The 26,654-nt window shown below is 41.1% G+C and overlaps 1 protein-coding gene across 1 annotated transcript in view; it reads right to left on the reverse strand.

Moving 5' to 3' along the window:
• Nucleotides 1–4,787: 4,787 nt before the first annotated feature.
• LOC120536313 overlaps nucleotides 4,788–26,654 on the reverse strand; it is a 31,611-nt gene continuing 9,744 nt past the window's right edge. The window contains exons 4-7 of the mRNA XM_039764636.1: nucleotides 20,945–21,303; nucleotides 16,936–17,064; nucleotides 8,775–8,931; nucleotides 4,788–4,970 (exon numbers count right to left, since the gene is read on the reverse strand). Coding sequence (XP_039620570.1) covers nucleotides 8,821–8,931; nucleotides 16,936–17,064; nucleotides 20,945–21,303 — 599 coding nt within the window. The 3' untranslated portion in view covers nucleotides 4,788–4,970; nucleotides 8,775–8,820. The remainder of the gene's footprint in view (nucleotides 4,971–8,774; nucleotides 8,932–16,935; nucleotides 17,065–20,944; nucleotides 21,304–26,654) is intronic.

The raw sequence follows: 26,654 nt of genomic DNA on the forward strand, positions 1-26,654 counted from the left end.
GGACCAGAATGGAGGAGGCCACGGAGGACAATTTAGCCAGGATATTGGGCTGCACCCTACGCTTCATGAAAGATGCCCAGGGATCTTAAATGACCACAGAGAGACAGGACTTCAGCTTTATGTCTCATCTAAAGGGGGGCACTATTTTTACAGGCCACTGTTCCCATCACTGCACTGTGGCATTGAGATCCACACACAGACCACGGCAGCAACCCAAGCTTTTTCCCCAGATGGTCTCCCATCCAAGTACTGGCTGGACCCGATCCTGCTTAGCTTCAGGTGGGTGACCTGTTCTGAAGTGCAGGTGGTGTGAATGAACAACCTCCAGACGTAGCGGTTGGACACAGGATTCGAACAGTGATGAGACAGAGGGCCTCCTAATTACAACACTTTGTTGCCTCAAATTTAATTGTTTGTGAAGATTAAGAAAAGCCTGGGACTGACATACAGTTGCAGTTTTTTGTTAGTCCTTAATAAAATGTATTTGATTGTAATAGAATCACTGCGGTGGTGCAGTGGTAACTCTGCCATCTCGCAGTAAGGAGACCAGGGGTCACATTCCTTTTCCTTCCTGTATGGAGGTTGCATGTTCTCCCTGTGTCTGTGTTGGTTTCCTTCCACAGTCCAAAGACATGCAGGTTAGGTGAATTGGTGTGTGTGTGTGTGTGTGTTTGCCCTGTGCAGGGTCTGCTGCTGCCTTGTGCCCTGTGCTAGCTAGGATAAGCTCCAGCAGACCCCTAGGGTCTGGGTTTGAAAATGGCTGACTTGTCAATATTGCTCTTCATAAATTAATTTAAGATTCCTTCATTAGCCATATCATCTTTCTTTATGCAAAGAGTTGTGGGACTTGGGAACAAACTACCGAGACATGGAGTTGAAGCAGAAAACTTGAGAACCTTTAAGAAGAATCTGAAGGAGATGTTGGGACAGTTTAGCTATTAGCTGACCAAATGGGCCTGAATGCTTTCCTCTCATCTGTCAAATTTCTCATGTTCTTGGAAATGATTTTTCTTTTATAGAAAAGCTAAAGAGGATCAGCCACCTGTTTTACTAATGGATCTTGTCACTTCTCTGCCCTTGACAGTTACTTTCACGCTTTTATTTTAATTTTCTCAATCGAAACCACACAGTGCTGAAAGAACAGGAGACCTGATCTTCATCAGTCCACAGCCGCAAAGAAGATGAACTCTTTTCCGTGTCATGAGCTGCTCACTGCAGATAACGGCTTGTGAGCAAAACCTTTCACCTGCAAAATGAGCTTTTGGGCAGAAATGTGTGAATCATTCAGCTAGAAAAATGTTAACGTTACAACCTTTTCACAGCTCAAAAAAAAAAAACTCACCAAAGAATACAAGGGTAAATCAAAAGGTCAGGGCAATTTGAACATTACGCAGTAACGGCAACGGGTTAAAGATGACGCAATACAAGACAATCGCAGAGGCTTATGGGTAATTTGGACATCTGCGCTTAGTCTTGTTGAAGCCAAGGTCCAATGAGCATGTACACTCCGCTGCAGGGTTGCACCATTGCTTAATAACGTGCTGTAGTGAGATATCCTTGGGCAGAGTTGCTGAAATTCACCAAGTATTACAAAATACTGTGACCACTGGGGGGCACTGCAGCACCCCAAATCCCAGACACAAGTCCCATTACCTTCTTTAATAAACACAATATCTCTCCTTCCAGTCCTCCAGGTGAGATTTGTCCTCCTTCCATCCGACTCCAACTCACCTGGATGAGGTTGAGCAGTTTGTTTTATGTTGGTGCTGGGAGAAGTTCCAGTGCTAGGACAGAACCCAATGGAAGCAGTTCTGGGTCAATTGGAAGTGCCATGAAGTAGGAATAATGCATCCCTGCAGCACTCCATGGCATCATCCATGGAACTCAACAAGGCTGTCCTAAGTGACTGGAATCCCCAGTGTGTCCATAAAGGGAGGCTGCCACCAAACATTGTGATCCTGCCAGGTTGTCTTCCGTAATCTTTCACTGTACTGGTCTCCTGGCTGGTTACTGTTCCCTGGTTCAACTCTGCCAGGATGACAGTGTAGTCACTGCCACAATGGCATCTTCTACCCGTCTTCTAGTTGATATTTGGCTTGTTTCTTGTGCCACTGAAGGGTTGGCCTGCCGTCCAGGTAAGGAATCTTACCCCATCCTGGCTGAGATGCCCGCTCACACGCGCCATCCATCACAATATAAAAAGCAATGTGGTATTTATTAATGTATAGAAATACCAAATAGAAGAAAATATATCTGTCGCTTGCATATGGGGATGCGGATGTACAATTTAAACAGATTTTTATTTTCATGGGAATTGTTACTTATGCATCAATGCAGCATATAACTGCCCGTGATTGAATTTTGTTTCTTTCTTTCTATTAAATAAAATGACTTTTTCGAATGTTTGGCTCTGAGATTTGTAAATTGTCTTTGCTATTCTAACAGGAAACTCTTAACGTTTTAATACAAATGGCATATCAAGATCTCCTTTGTTGTCTAATGTTATCCCCTGAAGATGTACTACATTACCTTTCTTAGATACATCCTTCCTTCCACAGTAATTTGTGTGGTGGAAGACCAGATGTTGTTAATGGTTGTAGATATTCTATGTGATATTGTAAGTTGTTGTTTTCATCTTCTGCACCATTACCACAAACTATTTCAACATAGTCAATTGGTATGCATTTAACTAATTTGCCACGTAACCGATAGTCATTTTATGTGTTAATTCGTTGGACTACATCATTTCACGGTGCTAGGATTGTCTGTGTACTCATTTCTTCGGTTGAAAACCCTTCAGCATGAAATTCTTCAATAAGATTTGGACATAATAAGTCTTCTTTAATTGGGAACTTAAAGTTAGGAGAACGTTAAAATGCATAAGAGCTGAGAGCGCAGGAAGTGTGTCTGACAAAAGCATTCGCACGAATGAGAGGTGAGAGGACTGTGGTCTTGTTTGAAACTGTTTGAGAGGAGCGAGTGACTTGAAAACATCTCAAGGCAAAAGTCCCATCTCTTTTCCAAAAAGTCTTGTTGCGTCGAAGGATGTTTTAATATAATAGAGAGATATAAAATAAACAACAAAGTTAGGATATAAACAATCTAAGAAAAGCTTACTGAAAATCAGAAGTGCCAGGGGGTGGTTGTTGTCCTGAGTGGCTTTTGCTTTAGCGTTCGTTTGCGGTTTCTGATATCCAATCAGATGTCTTCACATCTCTTAATCTCTAATGTTGCTTCCTGTGTTGCCTTTCTGCTGTTTTCTTCCATTTGGTCCCTCAGACGAGCCATATTTATGTTAAAATGTTCACACGTGAGATTGCATACATTTGATTGGCTATCTTGTCCAGATGATGAATGACTCTGATCAAAGTGTTTGATCTTTTAATGCCCACCACATTCCTTCCTTTCTCAAGCTTTAAATAAATTCTGTTATTGCTAGTCCTATGGTGTCCATCCATTTCCAGGTTTTAAACTGATTAAAACAGGTTCTGTGGCATCTGTGCTTATTTCCTTTCCCAGGTCATGAACTAATTGAAAAAGAAAAAAGATATCAGCTGGAACTGATGCGTAAATTATTGGTACAATATGGGAAGAGTGAACAAGAAAGGCTTCTTCTTCTTCTTCCTCCTCCTCTTCTTCTTTTGTAGCTGTTCCCATTTTTTTATGGGGTCACTATATTTTGAGTAGACGTCTCCAATACAGGTTTCACCATAATTTTTACAGTCCTGATCCACATGCCCTCCAAATATCCAGGCTTGGAATGCCTGTAGTTAAAGTCAGATTCCTCCTACTTCCTTTGTTAACCCAGTTTTCTCGCCATTATGATAGCAATATATACTGCAGTATTATCCAAATCACTCTTCAGAGGGTGTAACCACACAGTTTGTGCCAGCTCTTATTTTATACAGAGGGTTAGTTAGTAATTGACAGACATGGGGACACCTGCAGGAATTGTTTGTTTCAACTTTCAAGGCTTCCTTAACATTCATTGCCGCAGAAAAAATGTAAGTTGTTAACCCACTACTTGTTACCTGAAAATGGGTTTTTGTATAACATTATTTTTTCAGGTTTTGGTAGCCTAAACTTTATTTTTTAACCTCTGACAGTTTACTGCTTACCTGTGTCCCATTATTATTATTATTGGTAATCCTTAAACTGGTTACATTTCAGTAACAACTGGAAAATGGAGGCATTCCAAAGCATTTAGATAGATAGATAGATAGATAGATAGATAGATAGATAGATAGATAGATAGATAGATACTTTATTAATCCCCAGGGGTAAATCCACATACTCCAGCAGCAGCATACTGATAAAAACAATATTAAATTAAAGAGCAATAAAAATGCAGTGCAAGTTAAAAAAATGCAGGTGGAGAGTGTGAGGCAGGTACAACAGTCTATAATCTTGTATAATGTTAACGTTTACCCCCCTGGGTGGAATTGAAGAGTCGCATAGTGTGAAAACCTGCAGCCACTGCAGCCCTCCAGAACTGACTTTGCCCACCCCTGGTTTAGGCTATATGATCTGTTAATGTGAACTTAAACCAGAACATTTTTATTTTATGCTAGTAGAGCAAATTAGAACATTAGAACAATCTGGACAAGAACAGGCCATTCAGCCCAACAAAGCTTGCCAGTCCCATCCTATTAAGGTGATCTCTTTTTTGATTTTTCATTCCTATGGGTTACTGGCCCACTTCATGCAGTAACACACTGCCACTGTGGGCAATTTATTAAGTTTCACTGCACGTCACACAATAATTAAAAATAAGCCATACATACAAATCTGTTTGCTTCGTCACACATTTATTATATGAATAAAATTGCAAGCATTGTAAGCAAAAGCTACAAATATTATTACTTGATAAAGATTCCATTCTTTATGACATTCTTGCTGGTTTTGCGGCATTGCCGATACTCCTTTTAAGGTTTGCCCGGTAGCTTTGTATTATTCATTTCACTTCATTGCTGTGGAGAAAAAAAATGAAAATGTGTTAGAATTGTCAATTTTAAGAAGCACCATAACTGAATCATCCAGCTGGATGGTACAGCAGCACGATTTGGGCCATTAGTATGAACCGGGGTATCTTTTAAAGACATCTTCTGATTGGTGTCACTGAATTGCTTCTCTTGTTCAAGCACTCCAGTAAACGTGTCTGTGATTGGTTTGGCACTTCCTATTCAGAAATTTACCACACAAAAGAGTCTTCAGACATTCCTTAAACACACTGATGTAGTCTGAATTGGAGGTGGGCAGCTCATTCCACCTGCTTGGAGCTACAACAAGAAAAGAGTCTGGGCTGAAATTTTATACTGTTGGGGCAAACAATTCACCAGAGGTTCTCACCTTGAAAGAAGGCTCTAGGAGTCCAAGGATTGGCAAACAGAGTCATTCGCTTTATTGCAAGAATCAATAATGCAGACTCAACCCAATTGAGTCAAACTGAGCTGAGCCCTGAACAAGCCAAAAGTTACAGTTAATATAATAATTTCTTATCATCTTCACCTCACTCAAAACAGCTCATTCGCTGCTTAATCTGACTCCTCACTCCAGCTGGCCCCTTTGCGGGACCTCTCAGCAAGCACCAATATTTTTATTTTTTGCCATTCATTATCTTTTTCTTGCTTCCCTTATTTCCTAGCCAGCCTCCAGCCGGCAGGTGTTCCCCCTTCTCCGACCTCGGGCTGTCTCCATTCATCATTCTCCCCCTTCTCCATCCTTTTGGGTTAATTAAATATTGGTGGTTTCACTCCGAGCCCAATTAAAAAAGAAATATGGCATATGCCTTTATTTAACTATTTGCTTGGCATATCTAATTTGAGTTAAAGCTCACGCTAAGTTTAATGCTTAGAAGGTTTATATCTACTTATGCTAATACATGAATAAATTACTTTTTATTTTCCATAATACACTGTTGGCATTGCCAGATTCTGATCATCAGCAGACCTGAGCAGATGAGAAGGAACATAGGACTTACAAGTGTCTTCTCCATATATATACAGTAGATGCTGATCCATTGATTAAGGCGATGAACTTAATGTATGCCGCTACAAGAATAGGAGTGATGTGTGACCACCTTGGCTAACTGAAAACCAGATGTACCAGTACATTCTGAATTGCCGTCGGCAGCTTTTGTGACAGTACATGCCGGTACTCCTGCCAGCGGAGAGTTACAGTAGTCCAGACATGACAAGACCAAAGCCTCGACCGGGAGCTGTGCTACGTATTCTGTTAGATTTTGTAAAGAGTGAATCCACAGGACTGAGAGACAGTAGTAACATGGTACCTGAAGGACAGGTGGTCAGCGATGACCATCCTAAGATTGCATACCAACTTAGTGTGTTTTAGTGATAATAAACCAAGCGAAACAGAGATGGGTGTTGGCATAGCAGGAAGGTCTGTATTTGCCAAGCTTATCTGGAGATGTTGTTCCATCATCCCGGTTGCAATATCAGTGAGACTTGCAAAGATGGTAGCTGGTTCTGTGTGGTCTTCTGGAGAGAACAACAACATTTAGATTTTAAACCTTTCCATTGAAGTGCACATTTCAATATTTCAAATATCTGTCCCAATTATTCTTGTTAATTATGTACTTCTACCTCACAAAGCAAGTCATTGTATTTTTTTATGAACTCTCCAAATTAGGACGGCCAATGCTAATTCAGACTTTTTAAAAACAGCAGCAGCCCCCAGCACTGACCCCTGCTGGTCACCACTCTTAACATCGGCCAGTTCTGATGAGATTCCTCGCACCATCACCCTCTGCTTCCTGTGTCTGAGCCAATTCTGCACACACCTGCGCACATCACTCTGAACTGACACTTCTTTTAGGTTGATGCCCACCCTTCATGTGGCACCTCATCAAATGCTTTCTGAAAGTCCAGATAAATAATATCATCTGCTCCACTTTGAGCGTATCCTTTTGTTGCCTCCTCATAGAATTCCAGCATGTTGGTGAAACACGACCTCCCTCTTCTGAACCCATGCTGACTGTTTAGCAAAACTCCTGTTCTTGTCTTATGTTGCTCAGTCTTATCCTTAATAATTCCTTCCAATAATTTTCTTTTGATGCACGCTACTTTTAATGGCCTATAGCTGCTTGGACCTTCCTGGTTATCCTTTTTATATAACGGGATTATATTTGCCATTTTTCAGTCCTTTGGAATTCCCGCAGTGCACAGTAACTTCCTAAAATTATGTGTCAACGGTTTATATCTGTTTTCAATAATCACCTTAATCACTCGAGGGTAAACATTATCTGCTCCTTCTGATTTATTTGACTTCAGCCTTTTTAAACATCACAACTCTTCTCCCTCTACAATTCCAAAATCACTAAGTACACCCTTAGTAATTCCTGTTGCTGCTGTAATTTACTATTCATTTATTTATTTATTTTAAACCAAAATAATTCAAGAATATATATCAAATGTTATTTGATGTCTATAAAAACGTTTGATGAATGCTGAAGCAAAAAAAAAAACCAAAAAAAAAACCAAGAAACTTTTTAATTATGTTAGAAAATGCTAAATGTTTAAAACTGTTTAGTTTGTCATTTCTGGGGGTAATTCATGCAGCGTCCTGATTTCAGTTTAAACTTCTCATTGTATTGGCTCTCTTTACAGGTTTATTTAAACTTTAATAATTAACTAAAATTATAAAAACAATGAAGTTTTAGCCATCAACATTATCTCTATTTCATTTCCTAACTCAACCAACTGATATAAGCCAACACCTATCACCAGGTCTAAATACAAGTCAAATCAAGTCAAGTTGGGGAGCATGCACTGGTAAAGAGCGTTGCCACACCTACTACACGGCGAAACAACTTGGGATCCCGGTTTGCAATCCCCCCAGGCAGACATGTGGTCCAGTCCCACCCTCCGGAAATGACCCTCTGTCTGCCGCAGCCAGGTGTTATATTAGCGACCCCTTGGCCTGGTCCAGCCACTTGGGTCCCCAACAATGAGGATCCTATGAGCTGGATCACCCTCGGGGAAACACGCCACATAGCCGTAGTGCCATAACTGATGCTCCCTCACAATGCAGGTCATGTGCCGCATTTGGGACTCCATGAGCAACCGCTCATCCTAGAAAAAGTCAAACCAACGGTACCCAAGGACTTTCCAGAGAGACACAAGGAGTCCAGTCTTCATCTCAGGTCCCTGGATAGTGTCCATGTCTCACAACCATATAGCAAGACAGGAAGCACCAGGACTCTAAAGGCTTATACCTTCGTCCTTTTGCAGAGAAATCGGGAGCACCACACACCCCTTTCCAGCAACCTCATGACCCCCATGCTTTCCCAATCTACTGACTTCACAGGAAGAGTCACCAGGTCAACAAGGTCAACACTCTCTCCGCAGACAGACACACTGCTGATAGCCATGCCCAAGAGGTCATTAAAGGCCTGGCTGTTGGTTTTTATCAGGACCATCACAAGCCCACACACTCAAACTCCTCACTCAGTCTCTCGAGAGCCCCCATCTGAGCCTCCATTGACTCCGTGAAGATCACGGCATCATCAGCAAAGTCAAGATCAGTGAATCTTTCTTCACCAACAGATGCCACACAGCTGCTGGACCCCACGACCTTGCCCAACACCCAGTCCATACAAGCATTGAACAGAGTAGGAGCAGAACACACCCCTGACGAACCCCAGAATCAACTGGGAAAAACACAGAGGTCCTGCCTCCACTCTAAATACAGTGGAGAAAAAATTTAGAATAATAACTAATAAATCAGCTGTGTTCCACTTTACAGAAAAAACTGACCTTTTAGGGAGCATAGAACCTGTGCCAGATCTCTTGGGCTGAGATTTCAAAAACTCAGTTGGTTCCATTTTGTGAAGGACCGGGAACCGGTTTGAGAACCGGGGCTTGGGCAATGCAGGACCATTCGGGTATCCATCTCCATGCCTCCCCTTTGACTCTGAAAGGACAAAAGCAAGTACAGATAAATGGGCAATTCAATGGTGGTTTACAGCAGTCGCAGTACTGTAGTAGTAGCACTAGTACTGGTAGTATTGTTCTCTTGGTGATGATTTCATTAGCCCTTCTTCTTCTGCTTGAAATCACGATGCTATTTTTGATCCCTACCTTTCTTATTGCACCCACATAAATCACATTAAGAAACTTCCCTACTTCCGCACTCAGAGCATATCCCATGTTCACTCATGCTCTTCCCTTTTTTGATGCTGAGAAAGTTATCCATGTTTTTATTTAATTCCGCATTGACTCCTGTGTCTCCATACTGGCAGGTGCCCCTTCTAATGATTTCTGCTTCTTGACATAACTCTCATTCAGTCTGAACTGGGATGAAAACAGAACTGGAGATATAAAAAAAAAAGCTCTAAGATGCCTCTCACTATTTCAGTTAAGTGGAATTCAGATCTTCTCCCATCTTCTACCCTGAATTGGGATTCAATCTTTAAAAAACTCAAAAACTCCCCAAAAATATTGAATCCCCTTTTAATTCAATATAAACATTTCCATGGGATTTATACTACTCCTTTAAAGTGGTGTTTGATGGGTTTCGCTCTTGACCCAGTTTGTACTTTATAGCTGGGGTTACCAAGTCCGGTCCTGGAGGGCCGCAGTGGCTGCAGGCTTTCATTTTAACCCTTTTCTTAATGAGTGACCTGTTTTTGCTACTAATTAACTTGTTCTGAACTCATTTTAATTGACTTGCTCTTGAAGACTTAGGCCCCTTAATTGTTTCTTTTTCCTTAATTAGCAGCCAAACAATAACGAGATACAAAATGAGCCAAAACAGGACCAGCAAACTGTGACCATCAAGCAAGATCTGAAAATAAAAAAAGATAAGATCTCAGGAATGTCGATCTGCTGAGGTCCCCAAAACATTTTCGCAGAAAAGAGAAAATCAACAATTTCAGAAATGTCTGTTAATGCACCACGAAAGCAGCGACAACCCACGGAATTAAAGAACGAGTTTAATTAACAACGAGACTCTGCACTTTATTAAGTAGCTGGTTGGAGTGAAATTGGTTGGAGTTTGAGGCCCTGACTTAGTTGATCTTCTGTTGGCTCCCTCACTTCACGTTTCATTATGGTGTGGGTGCCATTTAAGGAAAGAAATGAAGCAATAAAGAGGAACAATGAAGAAATTCAGGGGAACAAATCTTAAAAGAGAAGTCAAATAAAATGAATTCACAAGAAGTAAATTAGCAGCACAAACATGGCACTCATTACAAAAAAGAGTTAGAATAAAAAACCTGTAGCCACGTTGGTCAGTAGTAATACGTCAGATGACTTTTTGGCCCCACTTTGCTCTGATTGGTGGATTTAAATGATGTGCTCCTCCCCCCTGTTGGTTGATTGATGAATTACAACCTGTCCCCGCCCCGACCTCTCCACCTGATTGGCCAAGGTATGTGTCAAGAGCAGTTTGATGGATGTCGGTAATACCTTAATCCCGTCCCCACCCTCCTGATTGTCCAAGGTATGTGTCAAGAGCATTTTGATGGATGTCCATCCCACCCAGACTCCCACCCCCTTTTATCTGATAGTCCAAGGTATCTGTCAAGAGCAGTTTAATGGGGCATCATGATGCTCCAACTTTGATGGACTGAAAGCCAGAAGTCTACGTGACCATCATCATCAAGTCCTTCCATGAGAACCCTAAATACAAAGAGGACTGTTTCATTTATGTTAGGCAGATTGCCCAGAGGGGACTGAGCGGTCTCTTGGTCTGGAATCCCTACAGATTTTATTTATTTTTTGTTTTTTTCTGTCCACCCTGGCCATCGGACCTTACTTATTCTATGTTAATTAATGTTGACTTATTTTTATTTTTTATTGTGTCTTCTATTTTTCTATTCTTCATTTTGTAAAGCACTTTGAGCTACATTTTTTTTGTATGAAAATGTGCTATATAAATAAATGTTGTTGTTGTTGTTGTTGCCTCTGCATGGCCCCTGGTCTGTCAGCACCTGTTTGTTGGCTGGCTCCCCACTTCCCTGCCCCTTCTCCCGACATGTTCCTGTCCATACCCTGCCAGCCAGATCTACCTTATAGCCATTCCTTCCTCTACTGTGTCGGAGTATGCCCCTGACTCTATCTATCTATTATTTTAAAATATCTATCTAACCTTTGCTTTATCATTTGTAAAATCATTTTTTTTTTATTTAAGTCTACTTACAAGTCCTGCAATCACCATTTTACAGAAAGGCAGGTTTCTGGCCATTGATTCTTTCATCTCACAGAAAAAGCTGTGATTCAGGTTTCCCACAAAAAGGCAAAAGGTCCTACTTTTAGCAGCTGTTGTGCTGAAAAAATCCTTCCCCATTTTACAGACAGACTCTGCAGTAAAACAGCCTTAGATGTGATTCTTTTATCTCACAGAAAGTAACTGACAGGCTGTGTGAGCATGTCTGAGTGTGTAGAGAGAGCCACCACCTGTGTGAGTCCCTGTGCGCTACTGCACACATACGAGGTGTGGCAGAAAAGTAATGAGACTGATTTTTTATTTACCAAAGTTTTTATTTTTTTCAAACATCAATGTTATCCCCTTCAAAGTAGTTCCTTGGGCAGCTACACACCGATGGAGACGTTGTTCCCACTGTTGGTAGCAGCGCTGGAAGTCTTCAACCGGTATGGTCTTCAGCATGTCCGTTACACTCTTTTGGATGTTTTCTAAAGACCCGAAATGACGTCCTTTGAGGACATTTTTCAGTTTAGGAAAAAGGAAAAAGTCACACGGACTGAGGTCAGGTGAATAAGGGGGCTGAGGAACCACAGGAATGCCTTTTGAGGTCAAAAATTCTGCTCAATTGTGAGGTTTTTCGGCACCATTTTGGCACAGACCTTTCACATGTGCAAATGTTCAGTCAAAATTTGATGAACGGTAAATCTGTTCAAATGTAATTGTTCACTCAACATTCTTAATGTTAAACGACGGTCTGATCTCACAAGAGTGTTCACACGTTCGATGTTTTCATTGGTTTTGAAGTTGAAGTCCTCCCTGAACGGTGTTCATCTTCAACGTGTTTTCTGCCTTCCAAAAATGATTTGTGCCAGCGAAAAACTTGAGCTCAGGATAAAGAATGTTCCCCATAGGAACACTTGCCGATTCTCCAAGCTTAACACAAAATTTAATGGCACAACATTGCTCCAAATTCCACTGTTCGATTTTGCGTGACGTACAACCAAAAACACAACTTCGCTAATAGCAGTCACAAAAATCACGTAGTTAACGGAAGGAGTTGAAACTCGCACTGAGCTATGGGAGGGTACTGATACACGTGCTCTATCAAGGACAACAGCGCAGCGTTGCCAGATCACTTGCAGTGTTGCCAGTCTCATTACTTTTCTGCCTACGAGCCAGCAAGTGCCGGTATAGATCAAAGCTGACGGGCACCCAGATGTCTGAGCCCCTGCGAGTGCACGGAACGCATACATCTGTGTGCAAGCTACCACCCCCACCCCCCATGCTGTTGAGGAATTCTTCGCGGAGAAAGCAAGTTTTGAAGGTAAAGCACGAGGTAACTAGTTTGATATAAGCCCTTTAAAAATCACACAGAGGTATGCAGCAATTCCCTTTTAAATCACGTTTGATACGTGTAAAAATCTAAAACAAGCCCTTTTCTATCAAATACCCCCATTTTAAATAATCAAGTACAGTAATCCCTCCTCGATCGCGGGGGTTGCGTTCCAGAACCCCCCCGCGATAGACGAAAATCCGCGAAGTAGAAACCATATGTTTGTGTAGTTATTTTTATATATTTTAAGCCCTTATAAACTCTCCCACACTGTTAACATTATTAGAGCCCTCTAGACATGAAATAACACCCTTTAGTCAAAGTTTAAACTGTGCTCCATGACAAGACAGAGATGACAGTTGTTTCTCACAATTAAAAGAATGCAAATAGATCTTCTTCTCTTCAGGAGCAGAGAATTTCAGAGGAAGAGAGAGAGAGCTCGCAAAGAAAAGCAAACAATCAAAAAATCAATACTTGTGCTTTTAAGTTTGCCGCGGCATTTTTTCGAGGAGCGTCAGTATCTTCTAAGCAAACAGCCTCTGTGCAAACAGCCCCTCTGCTCACATCTCCTCCGTCAGGCGCAGAGAACGTCAGAGAGAGAGAGCGAGATTAAAGCAACAATCAAAAAATCAATACGTGTGCTTTTGTGCTTTTAAATATGCCAAGCACCGCAATAATGCGGCATTTTTTTAGAAGAGCGTCAGTATCTTTTAAGCAAACAGCCTCTGTGCAAACAGCCCCTCCATCAGGCGCAGAGAATGTCAGAGAGGGTGAGAGAGGCAGAGACAAGCAAACAATCAAGCTCCGCGCGGGATGCATATCTTATAGCATTGAGGAGTTTTAGTTAATATGTAATACATGCTCTGATTGGGTAGCTTCTAAGCTATCCGCCAATAGCGTCCCTTGTATGAAATCAACAGGTCAAACAAACTGAGGAAGCGTGTAGCATAAATTAAAAGACCCACTGTCTGCAGAAATCTGCGAACCAGCGAAAAATCTGTGATATATATTTAGATGTGCTTACATTTAAAATCCGCGATAGAGTGAAACCACGAAAGTCGAAGCGCGATATAGCGAGGGATTACTGTACATATATTTTCAGCTGAGCTAAAAGATACACATTGCGGAAGCAACTCGTTTAACTTTCTAAACGTCCACGAATACGACGGGGATTTTTCAGCTCCTTCCAAAACATGTGTCGCCCACAGCTCCAGATGCAAGAAGTTAAGGGGGATTAGGGGCGTGGGACCAGAAGGGTGATTCACACTTCAGAGGCAGCAGGTGTGTACTGATCAAGCATTTTGCTGACACAAGAGATGTTCACACATATAGGCCTTTAACATCAGGGTGTAACAGAGAAAACACCTGAAGGAAAACATCCCTCCATTGCGGAGCTGGACTCTCCCTCAAAACTGTAACCTCCTCTCCACCCAGTTCCTCCTCACTTCATGCCAGAACTTGACTCATGCAAGGTTAGTTTTCTTGGTGGTTTATAGTTTTTATATTTAATTTTTCAGTTCGTAGCGTGAATTGTTGCAATGTTCCTTTTCTCTTTTTTCAAATGTTCCTTTTTTTCCCTGTGCTTAAAACTCATTTAAAAAAAAGTGTTTACTGTACAGTACAGCAATTGGGCTGTAAGGCTATTAGCGTGAACTCCTGTTTTTAAATTAAAGTTCGGATTTGTTCAAATGTTCCTCTCTGTTCTGAGAGAGAGAGAGAGAGAGAGAGAGAGAGAGCGCGTGCTGCTGATTGGTGTGTGCTGCTGAGAGAGAGAGAGTGTGAGCGAGCGAGCACGTGCTGCTGAGCAGGGAGCCTGGGTGTTTTGTGTCAGTGTTATTCAATGTTTTTACATTAGTTTACTATTACACTGTGCATTCTGTGGTGTAATTAACTATATTTGTGCTTAATCTTTAAAAAAATATATTTACATACAGTTTGTATGGTCTGGGACGGATTAATTGTATTTACATACAATCCTATGGGGGAAATTGCTTCGGTTCACGACCAACTCGGTTTACAACCAGAGTTTTGGAACGAATTATGGTCGTGAACCGAGGTTCCACTGTATTTAAAATGGGGGTATTTGATAGAAAAGGGCTTGTTTTATATTGATTTTCATACGTATCAAACTTGATTTAAAAGGGAAATGCTGCATACCTCTGTGTGATTTTTAAAGGGCTTATATCGAACTAGTTATCTCATGCTTTACACGTGATACTTAGAAAGCCTTTACCTTCAAAACTTAAAAAACACAAAACTTGCTTTCTCCGTGAATAATTCCTCAACAGCATGGGGGCGTGAGCTTGCACACAGATGTATGCATTCCATGCACACGCAGGGGCTCACACAGCTGGGTGCCCGTCAGCTTTGATCTATATTGGCACTTGCTGGCTCGTATACGCGCAGCAGCGCGCAGGGGCTCACACAGGTGGTGGCTCTCTCTACACCCTCAGACATGCTCACAGAGCCTGTCCGTTACTTCTGTGAGATGGTGAAGGCTTTTTTTAAGCACAGAGCCTGTCAGTTTTGTCTTTCTGTGGGAACCTGATTCACAGCTGCGAGAGATCTTCTGTAAAATGGAAAAGGCTGATTGATTGCAGGACTTGTAAGCAGGCTTAGATAAAAAAGATTTTACAAATGATAAAGCAAAGGTTAGATAGATATTTTAAAATAATAGATAGATAGATAGATAGATAGATAGATAGATAGATAGATAGATAGATAGATAGATAGATAGATAGATAGATTCAGGGTCATGACCCAACACAGTATATGCAGGAAAAGCTATAAGGTAGATCTGGCCTCGGGTTCATGGTAAGTTTGTTCTTTTGATCTAAAGGAACATGTCTGGACATGTCCTCAGGAGAAGGGACAGGGAAGTGGGGGGCCAGCCAACAAACAAGTGTTGACAGACCGGGGTACAAGGCAGCATCCATCAAACTGCTCTTGACACATACCTTGGACAATCAGGAGGATGGGGCGGGATTCTGGGCAGTACCGACATCCATCAGAATTCTCTTGACACATACCTTGGACAATCAGGAGGGTGGGGGTGATATTAAGGTGGGACGGACAGCCATCAAACTGCTCTTGACACATACCTTGGCCAATCAGGTGGAGGGGGAGGGATTCTGGGCAGGGACAGGTTGTAATTCACCAATCAACAGACAGGGTGCGGAATGCATCATTCAAATCCACCAATCAGAGAAAAGGGGGCATGGTCAAAAGTCATAAATCATCTTTGATTGACAGTTCGACATATACTGCCTGACGTATTACTACTGTGGTCCTCCAGGACTGGACTTGGTGACCCCTGCATAGTGTTTTAAACTGCCTGGTTCCTTTTCACATATTTTTTGGTCCTGGCTTCATGCTGCATCTTTGTGGATCTCCATTTCCAGTTCTCTTTCACTCATTTTTAATGCTTTTATTCCTTGTTCTCCTCAGCTTTTTTACTTCTTGATTTTTTTCTTTTTTGTGATCAAATTTTTATTGAAATACAACACAATCATTATACTCTTTTTGTCATCCACTAATAAGAACCTGATTTCTCAAAGTTCTTTTGCTACTAAAATCCTCCTGGTCTCTTGTTGTGTAAAACTATGAGCAGTGTTTAATAAATGCCTGGAGGAACTTTTCTTATACTTTATTTCTTTAAGAACTTCCAGCTGCTACATTCATTTCTCTTTTCCATCCACTATATTGAATTAAATTAAATTCAAATTTATTGGCCATGTACACTTACATGTACTAGTAATTTAATTTGATCCAGCTTGTGCAAGAGGCACATACTGTACGTCCATATGTAAATAATAGCATAAGAATCCCAAAAACTCTGTGACTAGATAAGACCTCAGCAGGACCCTTGTCTGCAATATACTGAACTGCAGGGAAACAAAAACTGGCAAAAGCTTCTTATTGCAGGTGTTTTTTTGTTAAACTGGACCTCATCCCCTTACCAGAAGAAGTGTCCTGCAGAATCCATGACCTGGACAGTTATTATTAGGTATGATTTTCACTTGCACACCTGGCAATCCTGGTGGCATGTACAGTGCCCTCCATAATGTTTGGGACCAAGACCCATTTTTCCCCTTGAATTACCCCTCTGACCCACAGTTTTAAAATTACAAATCAAACAATTCAGATGTGATTAAAGTGCACATCTGAGGGTATCTGCATACATTTCGGTCACCCAACACTTTTTTCTACACGATCCCCCCATTTCTGGGTACCATAAGGTTTGGACACAGCAATGGCAGGTCTATTAAAACCATCATATCTAGGACTTCTTCTTAACTTCTGAACATTATATTGAATAGTCAGAAATAAAAGTCTCATTTTAAAGTACTTGTAAAAATAATTTTTCATAATGTAATCCTCAAAATATCTTCAAAAAGAGCCGGTAATGTTAAAAACGATAAGACAGTGTTACTTACTTTCTTTAATTGCACGATTAGCAAAGCCGGCGACATTGAGGATGCCGGCTTATTCATCAGATCTTCTAATTTCTTTGTTGCGGTGATGATACGACTAATTTGTTCTGTCTTTTGTAAAACTTTTTCTCCCTATAGGGAATAAAATATTTGAGACAAATGCTGAATATTGTAAAGCTCTCTTCAATAAGTAAATCTTAAAATTTCTGAGGTAGGTGTTTGAATTTCAGAATCTTTTAAAAGCAAAATGTCCATGTGATCCAAAACACTGGGCACATTCTAAATCCTAAAGTCAAAGACCAATACTAAAGGAATAAGTTTATTCAAAGTAAAAAAAAAATTAAAAATTACCACTGAATGAATTATATGAGGGGTGGCACGGCGGCATGATGGTAGCGCTGCTGCTTCACAGTAAGGAGACTTGGGTTCGCTTCCAAGCATGTTCTTCCCGTGTCTGCATAGGTTTCCTCCAGGTACTCCGGTTTCCTCCCACAGTCCAAAGACATGCAGGTTGTCCCTGGTGTGTGCTTGGTGTGTGTGTGTGTGCCCTGTGGTGGGCTGGCGCCCTGCCTGGGGATTTGTTCCTACCTTGCACCCTGTGTTGGCTGGGATTGGCTCCAGCGGAACCCCGTGACCCTGTAGTTAGGATATAGCGGGCTGGAGAATGACTCATTATATGAGATGGACCTCTCTGCTCTAGGGTTTCGGGTATGATTTGTCACTCACTGAGCTCATTTACATGCACACACAAGACCGAGATAAGGTGAGTAACTCCATCAAGGTAGAGACCCAGCTTGTTAAACACCCCCATTTACGTGTGCGAGTCCACTTGTGGAGTTCACCCTTTGGCAAAATGCTCCAATGCCATTAGAATACGCACAAAAAAAAACCCTCAAGAATTAAATGCCATCATTCATTCCTGTAAAAGCAGCTTAGATTACTCATTACTAACAAAAAAAATAACAAAGTGTGATATATACACTCACCTAAAGGATTATTAGGAACACCAGTTCAATTTCTCATTAATGCAATTATCTAATCAACCAATCACATGGCAGCTGCTTCAATGCATTTAGTGGTGTGGTCCTGGTCAAGATAATCTCCTGAACTCCAAACTGAATGTCAGAATGGGAAAGAAAGGTGATTTAAGCAATTCTGAGCGTGGCATGGTTGTTGATGCCAGACGGGCCGGTCTGAGTATTTCACAATCTGCTCAGTTACTGGGATTTTCACGCACAACCATTTCTAGGGTTTACAAAGAATGGTGTGAAAAGGGAAAAACATCCAGTATGCGGCAGTCCTGTGGGCGAAAATGCCTTATTGATGCTAGAGTTCAGAGGAGAATGAATGGGCCGACTGATTCAAGCTGATAGAAGAGCAACTTTGACTGAAATAACCACTCGTTACAACCGAGGTATGCAGCAAAGCATTTGTGAAGCCACAACACGCACAACCTTGAGGCGGATGGGCTACAACAGCAGAAGACCCCACCAGGTACCACTCATCTCCACTACAAATAGGAAAAAGAGGCTACAATTTGCACGAGCTCACCAAAATTGGACAGTTGAAGACTGGAAAAATGTTGCCTGGTCTGATGAGTCTCGATTTCTGTTGAGACATTCAAATGGTAGAGTCAGAATTTGGCGTAAACAGAATGAGAACATGGATCCATCATGCCTTGTTACCATTACTTGGTGTAATGGTGTGGGGGATGTTTTCTTGGCACACTTTAGGCCCCTTAGTGCCAATTGGGCATCGTTTAAATGCCACGGGCTACCTGAGCATTGTTTCTGACCATGTCCATCCCTTCATGACCACCATGTACCCATCCTCTGATGGCTACTTCCAGCAGGATAATGCACCATGTCACAAAGCTCGAATCATTTCAAATTGGTTTCTTGAACATGACAATGAGTTCACTGGACTAAAATGGCCCCACAGTCACCAGATCTCAACCCAATAGAGCATCTTTGGGATGTGGTGGAACGGGAGCTTCGTGCCCTGGATGTGCATCCCACAAATCTCCATCAACTGCAAGATGCTATCCTATCAATATGGGCCAACATTTCTAAAGAATGCTTTCAGCACCTTGTTGAATCAATGCAACGTAGAATTAAGGCAGTTCTGAAGGCGAAAGGGGGTCAAACACCGGATTAGTATGGTGGTCCTAATAATCCTTTAGGTGAGTGTAGTTACATATTATAAAATGGAATGCCATACAAAAGCGTTACATTATCTTCTTTTGTGTAAAAAAAAAGCACATTTCGCTGGCCAGCATTTGTTGTTAAAGCCCACATATGAACCTCATTAACCAGACAATAACAGAGACAAACGTGAACATTTTCTTGTGTTTTATAGACACAATTGGTCCTCCATGAGATGTGAAGTCAGTAACATCCATCTTCTTTTTACATCTTCGACCTGCCTATAGGAAAATGTTACTACTCAAAAGTTGACCCTTGATGACTCATGAGACTTCATTTATGTTTCATTTAAGAGTCAACTTTGTCACAGATGTTACTTCTAGAATTCCTTAGACAAAAAGGAGACACGAGATACGACTGAGTTCAATAGAGTCCAAATTGAGACTTTGGTTTGAAAAGCATGGAATATTTGGTGAGATCTGTTTCTAGTCTCGTTTTAATCTCTTTCAAGACTGCAAATTTTTTACTTATTATTATACTGGTGCCTTTATCTAAGATGACTTATAACATTTGACATACAATTGGTTACATTTCCTTTGTTGTTGCAATCGGAGTACAGGCAGGTGAAGTGACTTTTTTGTGGTCACACATTGGTGTCAGTAGTGGGATTTTAACAGAGAAGCTAAGGATTTGAAGTCCATAGTCTTCACCACTATGCCACACTGCCTGCCTTTTTTTCCCCAGAATGAGTCTTACCTAACCGGAGCACAGCAATATAAATTAGAGCAACTAATAGTATCATTCTGAAGCAATGACTACAGCTTTGTGATCCTAGTAAAGTGTTTTGTTACTGCTGACCATACATTTCATCATATATTACTGAGCACACAATGCAAATATTTTCAAATTGGAAAAAAAATGTTAAGACGCTACTTGGAAGATCTGTGCCCATTGGGTGACTTCACAGAGATCTCCACAGAAACTCAAGAATACCGGGGTAAATCATTCAGGAGAAAAATCTGAGAAGCAAGAGACAAAAGACAATGTCTCTATTTTATTTCTTTCTGATCTCATTGCTGTTGAGGAGACACACAAAAACATATTAAGCAATCATTAAGATACATCAGATCATAATGATGATGATTTGTGGTATTAACACTGGCAGTTATCTCAACCGACCCCACTGTTTCAACATATTTAAAGCCAGTATCAGGTGTGGAATACCAGGGCGTGTACAGCTGCCCCAACACGGACACAGAGTCCAGCGTAGACGAGAGTCCAGCAACACGCACATTTATTCACAGCTGGGAAGTGCTTCTCCTCACTCCCCAGCCAGATTGAGCTTCCATGCTTACAACCCATGGCCCCACTGCAAGCCAAGAGGGCTGCCCTCTGTCGGTCCAGGGTAGAAATACTCTCTCCGCCCTTGTCCTTCTATAATCAGGATGTCCAGGCTGGGTAAGTGCCCCAGCCGTCTGCCACACAGGTTTCACCTCCTCTGCCCAAAGAAATCTCACTTTGGCGCACCTTGTCTAACTTTGGTGCTATATCACAGTGGAGCGTCCATGTTCATTTGACCATGGCTTCAACTAGACTAACGGCAGAGTGCTGCGCTGTGTGTGTTCGAAACTACTGATAAGCCATCGCAAACATTTTCTATTGCGTCAGCTTCTCTCCGTTGTGAGTACCTTATAATTTTCAAATTGCCTTTACTTTTTTGATTTACCCTCGGGTATGAGTTTCTTACGTCCTAGTCACTATATACTGACCACATTAAAAAAAAAAGTGAACAAATACGTACTTCAATTTCAAAGTCAGTGGTAATTTCTGAAAAAATCTATTCTATTTACCAAATTAATGAAACTCACCTGGTCAGAAATAGCTATGCCATAGCGGGCAAACGTGGCAAAATGTTCACAGTTCTGTGTCAGGAGGCTATAAGGGTAACTCTTGTTAATAAACTTATTGAGTCGATTCAGGATCTCATCAGGTGGAAATGGACTAAAAGTGAAGTTTGCCAGGTGCCGATTATCATATTGCGCATTGCCAATTCCAGAAACACTCGCTATTTCAAATGTCTCCTTCTTTATGACAACAAGAGATGATTCTTTTCCTGATGTACTGTTATTCATGAGTTCTGCCATAAACTCTTCAAACCCATCTTCAGTTGGGTCTTCATCTGGCCCCAGTGACATCAGATATCGTTCTGCAGCTATGGACTTGTTTCCTAGGAGAACAATATGAGGGAGATCATGTCATTGTATATTAGGCCAGATTTAGTGAAAGTGGATATGTGAAGGAGCTCGCATACGTATACATGGTTAGTCCAAGCCTTATACCCAAAGCACTGACTTCCCATGGCATCCATTCATCTTTTTCTAGGAACTACTTTTCCACAGTTTGCTGTACTGGTAGAGCATGGTCTACATCAGTGGCAGTGGTGGAACCAAACCCAATTGGGACACTAGTTCTATCCAAATCTCCCTGTAACACTGAAGTATGAATAACAAGATCAGGGAGCAGATGAATAATAACTTAACCAAATGTTATGAAACAAAAAACCAAGTATATGGTGGTCCGTTCCTGGAATACACAAAAATAGCATCTTTGGAATGCTAAGATGTTGACTTTAGGTGATATCATTTCTTAATTTCGACAGCACACAACGACTCAGGTTTTGGTCAGCACATCTCAGGACAGAGTGTCAAAAATTAGGTGAGACTGGGATGTGGTTAAAAGGATCCAAAGGGGTGTTTTAATTGTTCATCTTGTTCATGTTTATATTTGATTTTATGTGCAACTCGACAGCTTAGCTCGTGCTGGTGTTGGATGCTCATGTGAACACGTGCTAATTGGCAAAATGATTACCGCATTAATCATAAGGCACTAGCTGGAAGAGGAGTTGGTGCAAAGGGGGAAGGTGTGTGCCTTGAAAAGAGAAATTTTTTGATAGAGAAGTTCATAAGAGAGGTGAGTGAAAAGGGAGAGGCATCTGACTGCCAAGACCGGGTGAGAAGCATGAAAAAAATTATATTCTATTCAAAGTAAGCAATTAATGAGAGTTTAACTCTAAACTTTAACTTTCTAAGATTGGCTCTTACCTTTAGAATTTTCTAGATTTCTGCATAAATATGACCTAAAACTAATCAGATTTTCACTCAAGTCCTAAAAGTAGATAAAGAGAAACCAGTTAAACAAATGAGACAAAAATATTACACTTGGTCATTTATTTATTTACTAGCAGAATACCCGCGCTTGGCAGTGGCGAAGTAGTGTGTTAAAGAAGGAAAGAGAAACAAAAGGAAACATTTTTAAAAAAAACGTAACATGATTTTCAATGTAATTGTTTTGTCACTGTTATGAGTGTCGCTGTGATATATATATATATATATACAGTATAGCAAAATACCCACGCTTTGCAGCGATGTCGTGTGTTAAAGAAGTTATGAGAAAGAAAAGGAAACATTTTAAAAATAATGTAACATGATTGTCAAAATAATTGTTTTGTGTATTTGGCGGCAGCGTCACGAAGTTGTTTTCGTCTAGCTGCATTAGAAAATGTACCACGACGTCTGACCGCCTCCTTTTTACTGTTTTCTCACAGCTTGGATTGCTGCTGTCATAATGGGTTTGAGTCTACATATATATATATATATATAAATATATATATATATATATATATATATATATATATATATATATATATATATATATACATACACCTGTATATATATACTGCTCAAAAGAATTAAAGGCACACTTTTTAATCAGAGTATAGCATAAAGTCAATGAAACTTATGGGATATTAATCTGGTCAGTTAAGTAGCAGAGGGGTTGTTAATCAGTTTCAGCTGCTGTGGTGTTAATGAAATTAACAACAGATGCACTAGAGGGGCAACAATGAGATGACCCCCAAAACAGGAATGGTTTAACAGGTGGAGGCCACTGACATTTTTCCCTCCTCATCTTTTCTGACTGTTTCTTCACTAGTTTTGCATTTGGCTACAGTCAGTGTCACTACTGGTAGCACGAGGTGATACCTGGACCCTACAGAGGTTGCACAGGTAGTCCAACTTCTCCAGGATGGCACATCAATACGTGTCATTGCCAGAAGGTTTGCTGTGTCTCCCTGCACAGTCTCAAGGGCATGGAGGCGATTCTAGGAGACAAGCAGTTACTCTAGGAGAGCTGGAGAGGGCCATAGAAGGTCCATAACCCATCAGCAGGACCAGTATCTGCTCCTTTGGGCAAGGAGGAACAGGATGATCACTGCCAGAGCCCTACAAAATGACCTCCATCAGGCCACTGGTGTGAATGTCTCTGACCAAACAATCAGAAACAGACTTCATGAGGGTTGCCTGAGGGCCCAAATGTCTACTGCGCCCTGTGCTCACTGCACAGCACCGGGAGCTCAATTGGCATTTGCCATAGAATACCAGAATTGGCAGGTCCACAACTGGCGTCCTGTGCTTTTCACAGATGAGAGCAGGTTCACCCTGAGTATATGTGAAAGACGTGAAAGGGTCAGGAGAAGCCGTGGAGAATATTATGCTGCCTGTAACATAGTTTAGCATGACTGGTTTGGTGGTGGGTCAGTGATGATCTTGGAGGCATATCCATGGAGCGACTCACAGACCTCTACAGGCTAGACAACGGCATCTTGACTGCCATTAGGTATCAGGATGAAATCCTTGGACCCATTGTCAGACCCTATGCTGGTGCAGTAGGTCCTGGTTTCCTCCTAATGCACGACAATGCCCGGCCTCATGTGGCAAGAGTATGCAGGCAGTACCTGGAGGATGAAGGAATTGAAACAATTGAATGGCCTTCACGATCCCCTGACTTAAACCCAATAGAACATCTGTGGGACATTATGTTTCGGTCCATTGGGCGCCACCAGGTTGCTCCTCAGACTGTACAACAGCTCAGGGATGCCCTCATACAGATCTGGGAGGAAATGCCACAAGACACCATCCGTCGTCTCATTAGGAGCATGCCCTGACGTTGTCAAGCATGCATACAAGCTCGTGGGGGCCACACAAGATACTGAAAAGCATTTTGAGTAGCAGAAATTAAGTTTTTGAAAAATGGACTAGCCTGCCACATCTTCATTTCACTCTGATTTTAGGGTGTCTACACAATTGAGCCCTCTGTAGGCAGAAAACTTTTATTTCCATTAAAAGACTTGGCATCCTTCTGTTCCTAAGACATTGCCCTGTCGTTATTTGTATAGATATCCAACTTCATATTGAGATCTGATGTATCTAATGTGTTTCTTTAAAGTGTTCCTTTAATTTTTGTGAGCAGTGTATATATATATATATACATACATATATACACACATACATATCTTCATATCTATATACATATCTATACACATATCTACATATACACATATATATATATATACTATATATATACATATATATATATATACATACCTATCTACATCATATATACACACATATACATACATACACACACACAAATTATATATATGTGTGTGTGTGTATGCATGTATGTATGTATGTATGTATGTATGTGTGTGTGTGTGTATATATATAAACACATACAAACAAACACACACATAGGTATATATATGTGTATATATATATGTATATGTGTGTGTGTATAGCTTTGGTCACTGAGTGCAAGGGAAAAATAATAAAATATAGTCTATAAGTTATTAAACAGTGAAACATTAACGTTTTAAGAAGTACAGGTACATTGAGGAAAAAAGGTGTAAAGATAAAGGAAAGTTGCCTTTTTCTTTTATATAGTATAGAGAGATGTGTTCGCTGACGTTATGATCGCCTTGTGTAGACTGGTGAGACGTCCCCGCCATTAATCGGCTGTGATGGCACTGTCAGTCCTCCACTCCTGTGCGTGTCTTCATAATCCGAGCTGACAACCTCATAATCGTAAACGTGCAAAAGAAAGTGTGAATCGCCTTAATATTATTTTGCTGTGGTGTAGAAAAGGGGTCCCGTGTTTGCACTTGTCTGGGCTATAGCTCAGGGGGCGGATGAAAAAAATTAAAAGTGCTCACTTTGACTTAAGGCAGAAGCGCAGTCAGTGTCTCAAAGGCCGGCACAGCTATGCACGCGCGCTGGCTGTTCGACTTTTGCTGGGCAGGAGACCCCAGTTTTTGCAGACACGTTCACGATATCAAAAGTCTCAGCGCTCTTTGGAGGTCATTTATATATATACAGTATATATATATAGCAAAATACCCGCGCCTTGCAGCGGAGAAGTAGTGTGTTAAAGAAGTAAGGAAAAAGAAAAGGAAACATTTTAATAATAACGTAACATGATTGACATTGTCATGACTGTTGCTATCATATATATTCCTGCATAAATAAGTCACCCTCGCTTCGCTCTTACTTTTTTACCGTTCATTTAATCATGGCTAGTGGCAGAAAAATTATAAAATGGAAGGAGGATTACACTGAGTATGGCTTTACCAAAACAATTATTGATGGCGAATCGATTATTCATAAAGCTTGAATTGGTGATCTGTTTTTCTGTGTTAACCTCATATTTTTTCATACTTCTTCTCAAACCAAGGGGGTGCGAGGGTAAAATGAATCGGGATGCGCTGATCAATGTAATCGGTGTACCAGGAAATCATGCATTGACAAAAGTTCCCCTTTGCTTGTAATGCAAATTGTGATTAAATGCATTATTGTTTAACGCGTTATGGAGCACATGCATCAAAGCTTCTCAGCTGTGCTTGTGCTAAGAAAAGGAAAGATTTTAATAATAACGTAACACGATTGTCAATGTAACCTTTTGTAAGTAGTGCCTGGAGGATTCAGTGTGGAGAAACTCTAGAGACAGCGTGTGTATTAACTTGTGAATTTTTCTGGGAATATTTGGTGGCAGTGTGACAAAGTTGCTTCGGAAGACGGCGTTAGCCACGGAGCTCAGCTCAGAGCGAAATGAGATGAATGGGAGGGGAGATGATGACGTGACTCCCCCACCCGCCTTAACTGTCAATCCCCCACAAACACAGTCTCTTGGAATTTGCATAAGCACACCCCTTCACCAGTAATTTTAACTTAGTTACAAAGTGATCAAAACTCTCGTTTATATCCTGCGTCCTCTCATTAAACTTGTATCCTGCATTACCCGTGGGCATGAGAAACGCCAGCGGCAGCCTGTCTATGAACTTAATTTAAAGTTTAGGTTTACACCTTGCTTTCTTTCCGAGGTAGCAACACTCATGAATATGGTAGTATATGTCACTCGCTCGCTTCTTATTGTTTCGCTGTCTTCTCAATTATATAATGCATGTTTTCTTCAGCGCTTTTTGGAGGTCTTCCTGGTTTTCTACACACTGCGTTGACAGTCTGTTCACCTGATTACGCGGAAGGCGTGATGATGTCACACGAAACTTTCCCCACGGCTTTCGAGCTCAACTCCAAGTAAATGGAGAAAATGCCTTCCAATTTTGACCATTACGCATAGAATTTCGAAATGAAACCTTCCCAACTTTTGTAAGTAAGCTGTAAGGAATGAGCCTGCCAAATTTCAGCCTTCCACCTACACGGAAAGTTGGAGAATTAGTGATGAGTC

The sequence above is a fragment of the Polypterus senegalus genome, chromosome 10, assembly GCF_016835505.1.
Source record: "Polypterus senegalus isolate Bchr_013 chromosome 10, ASM1683550v1, whole genome shotgun sequence".
Lineage (NCBI taxonomy): Eukaryota > Metazoa > Chordata > Cladistia > Polypteriformes > Polypteridae > Polypterus > Polypterus senegalus.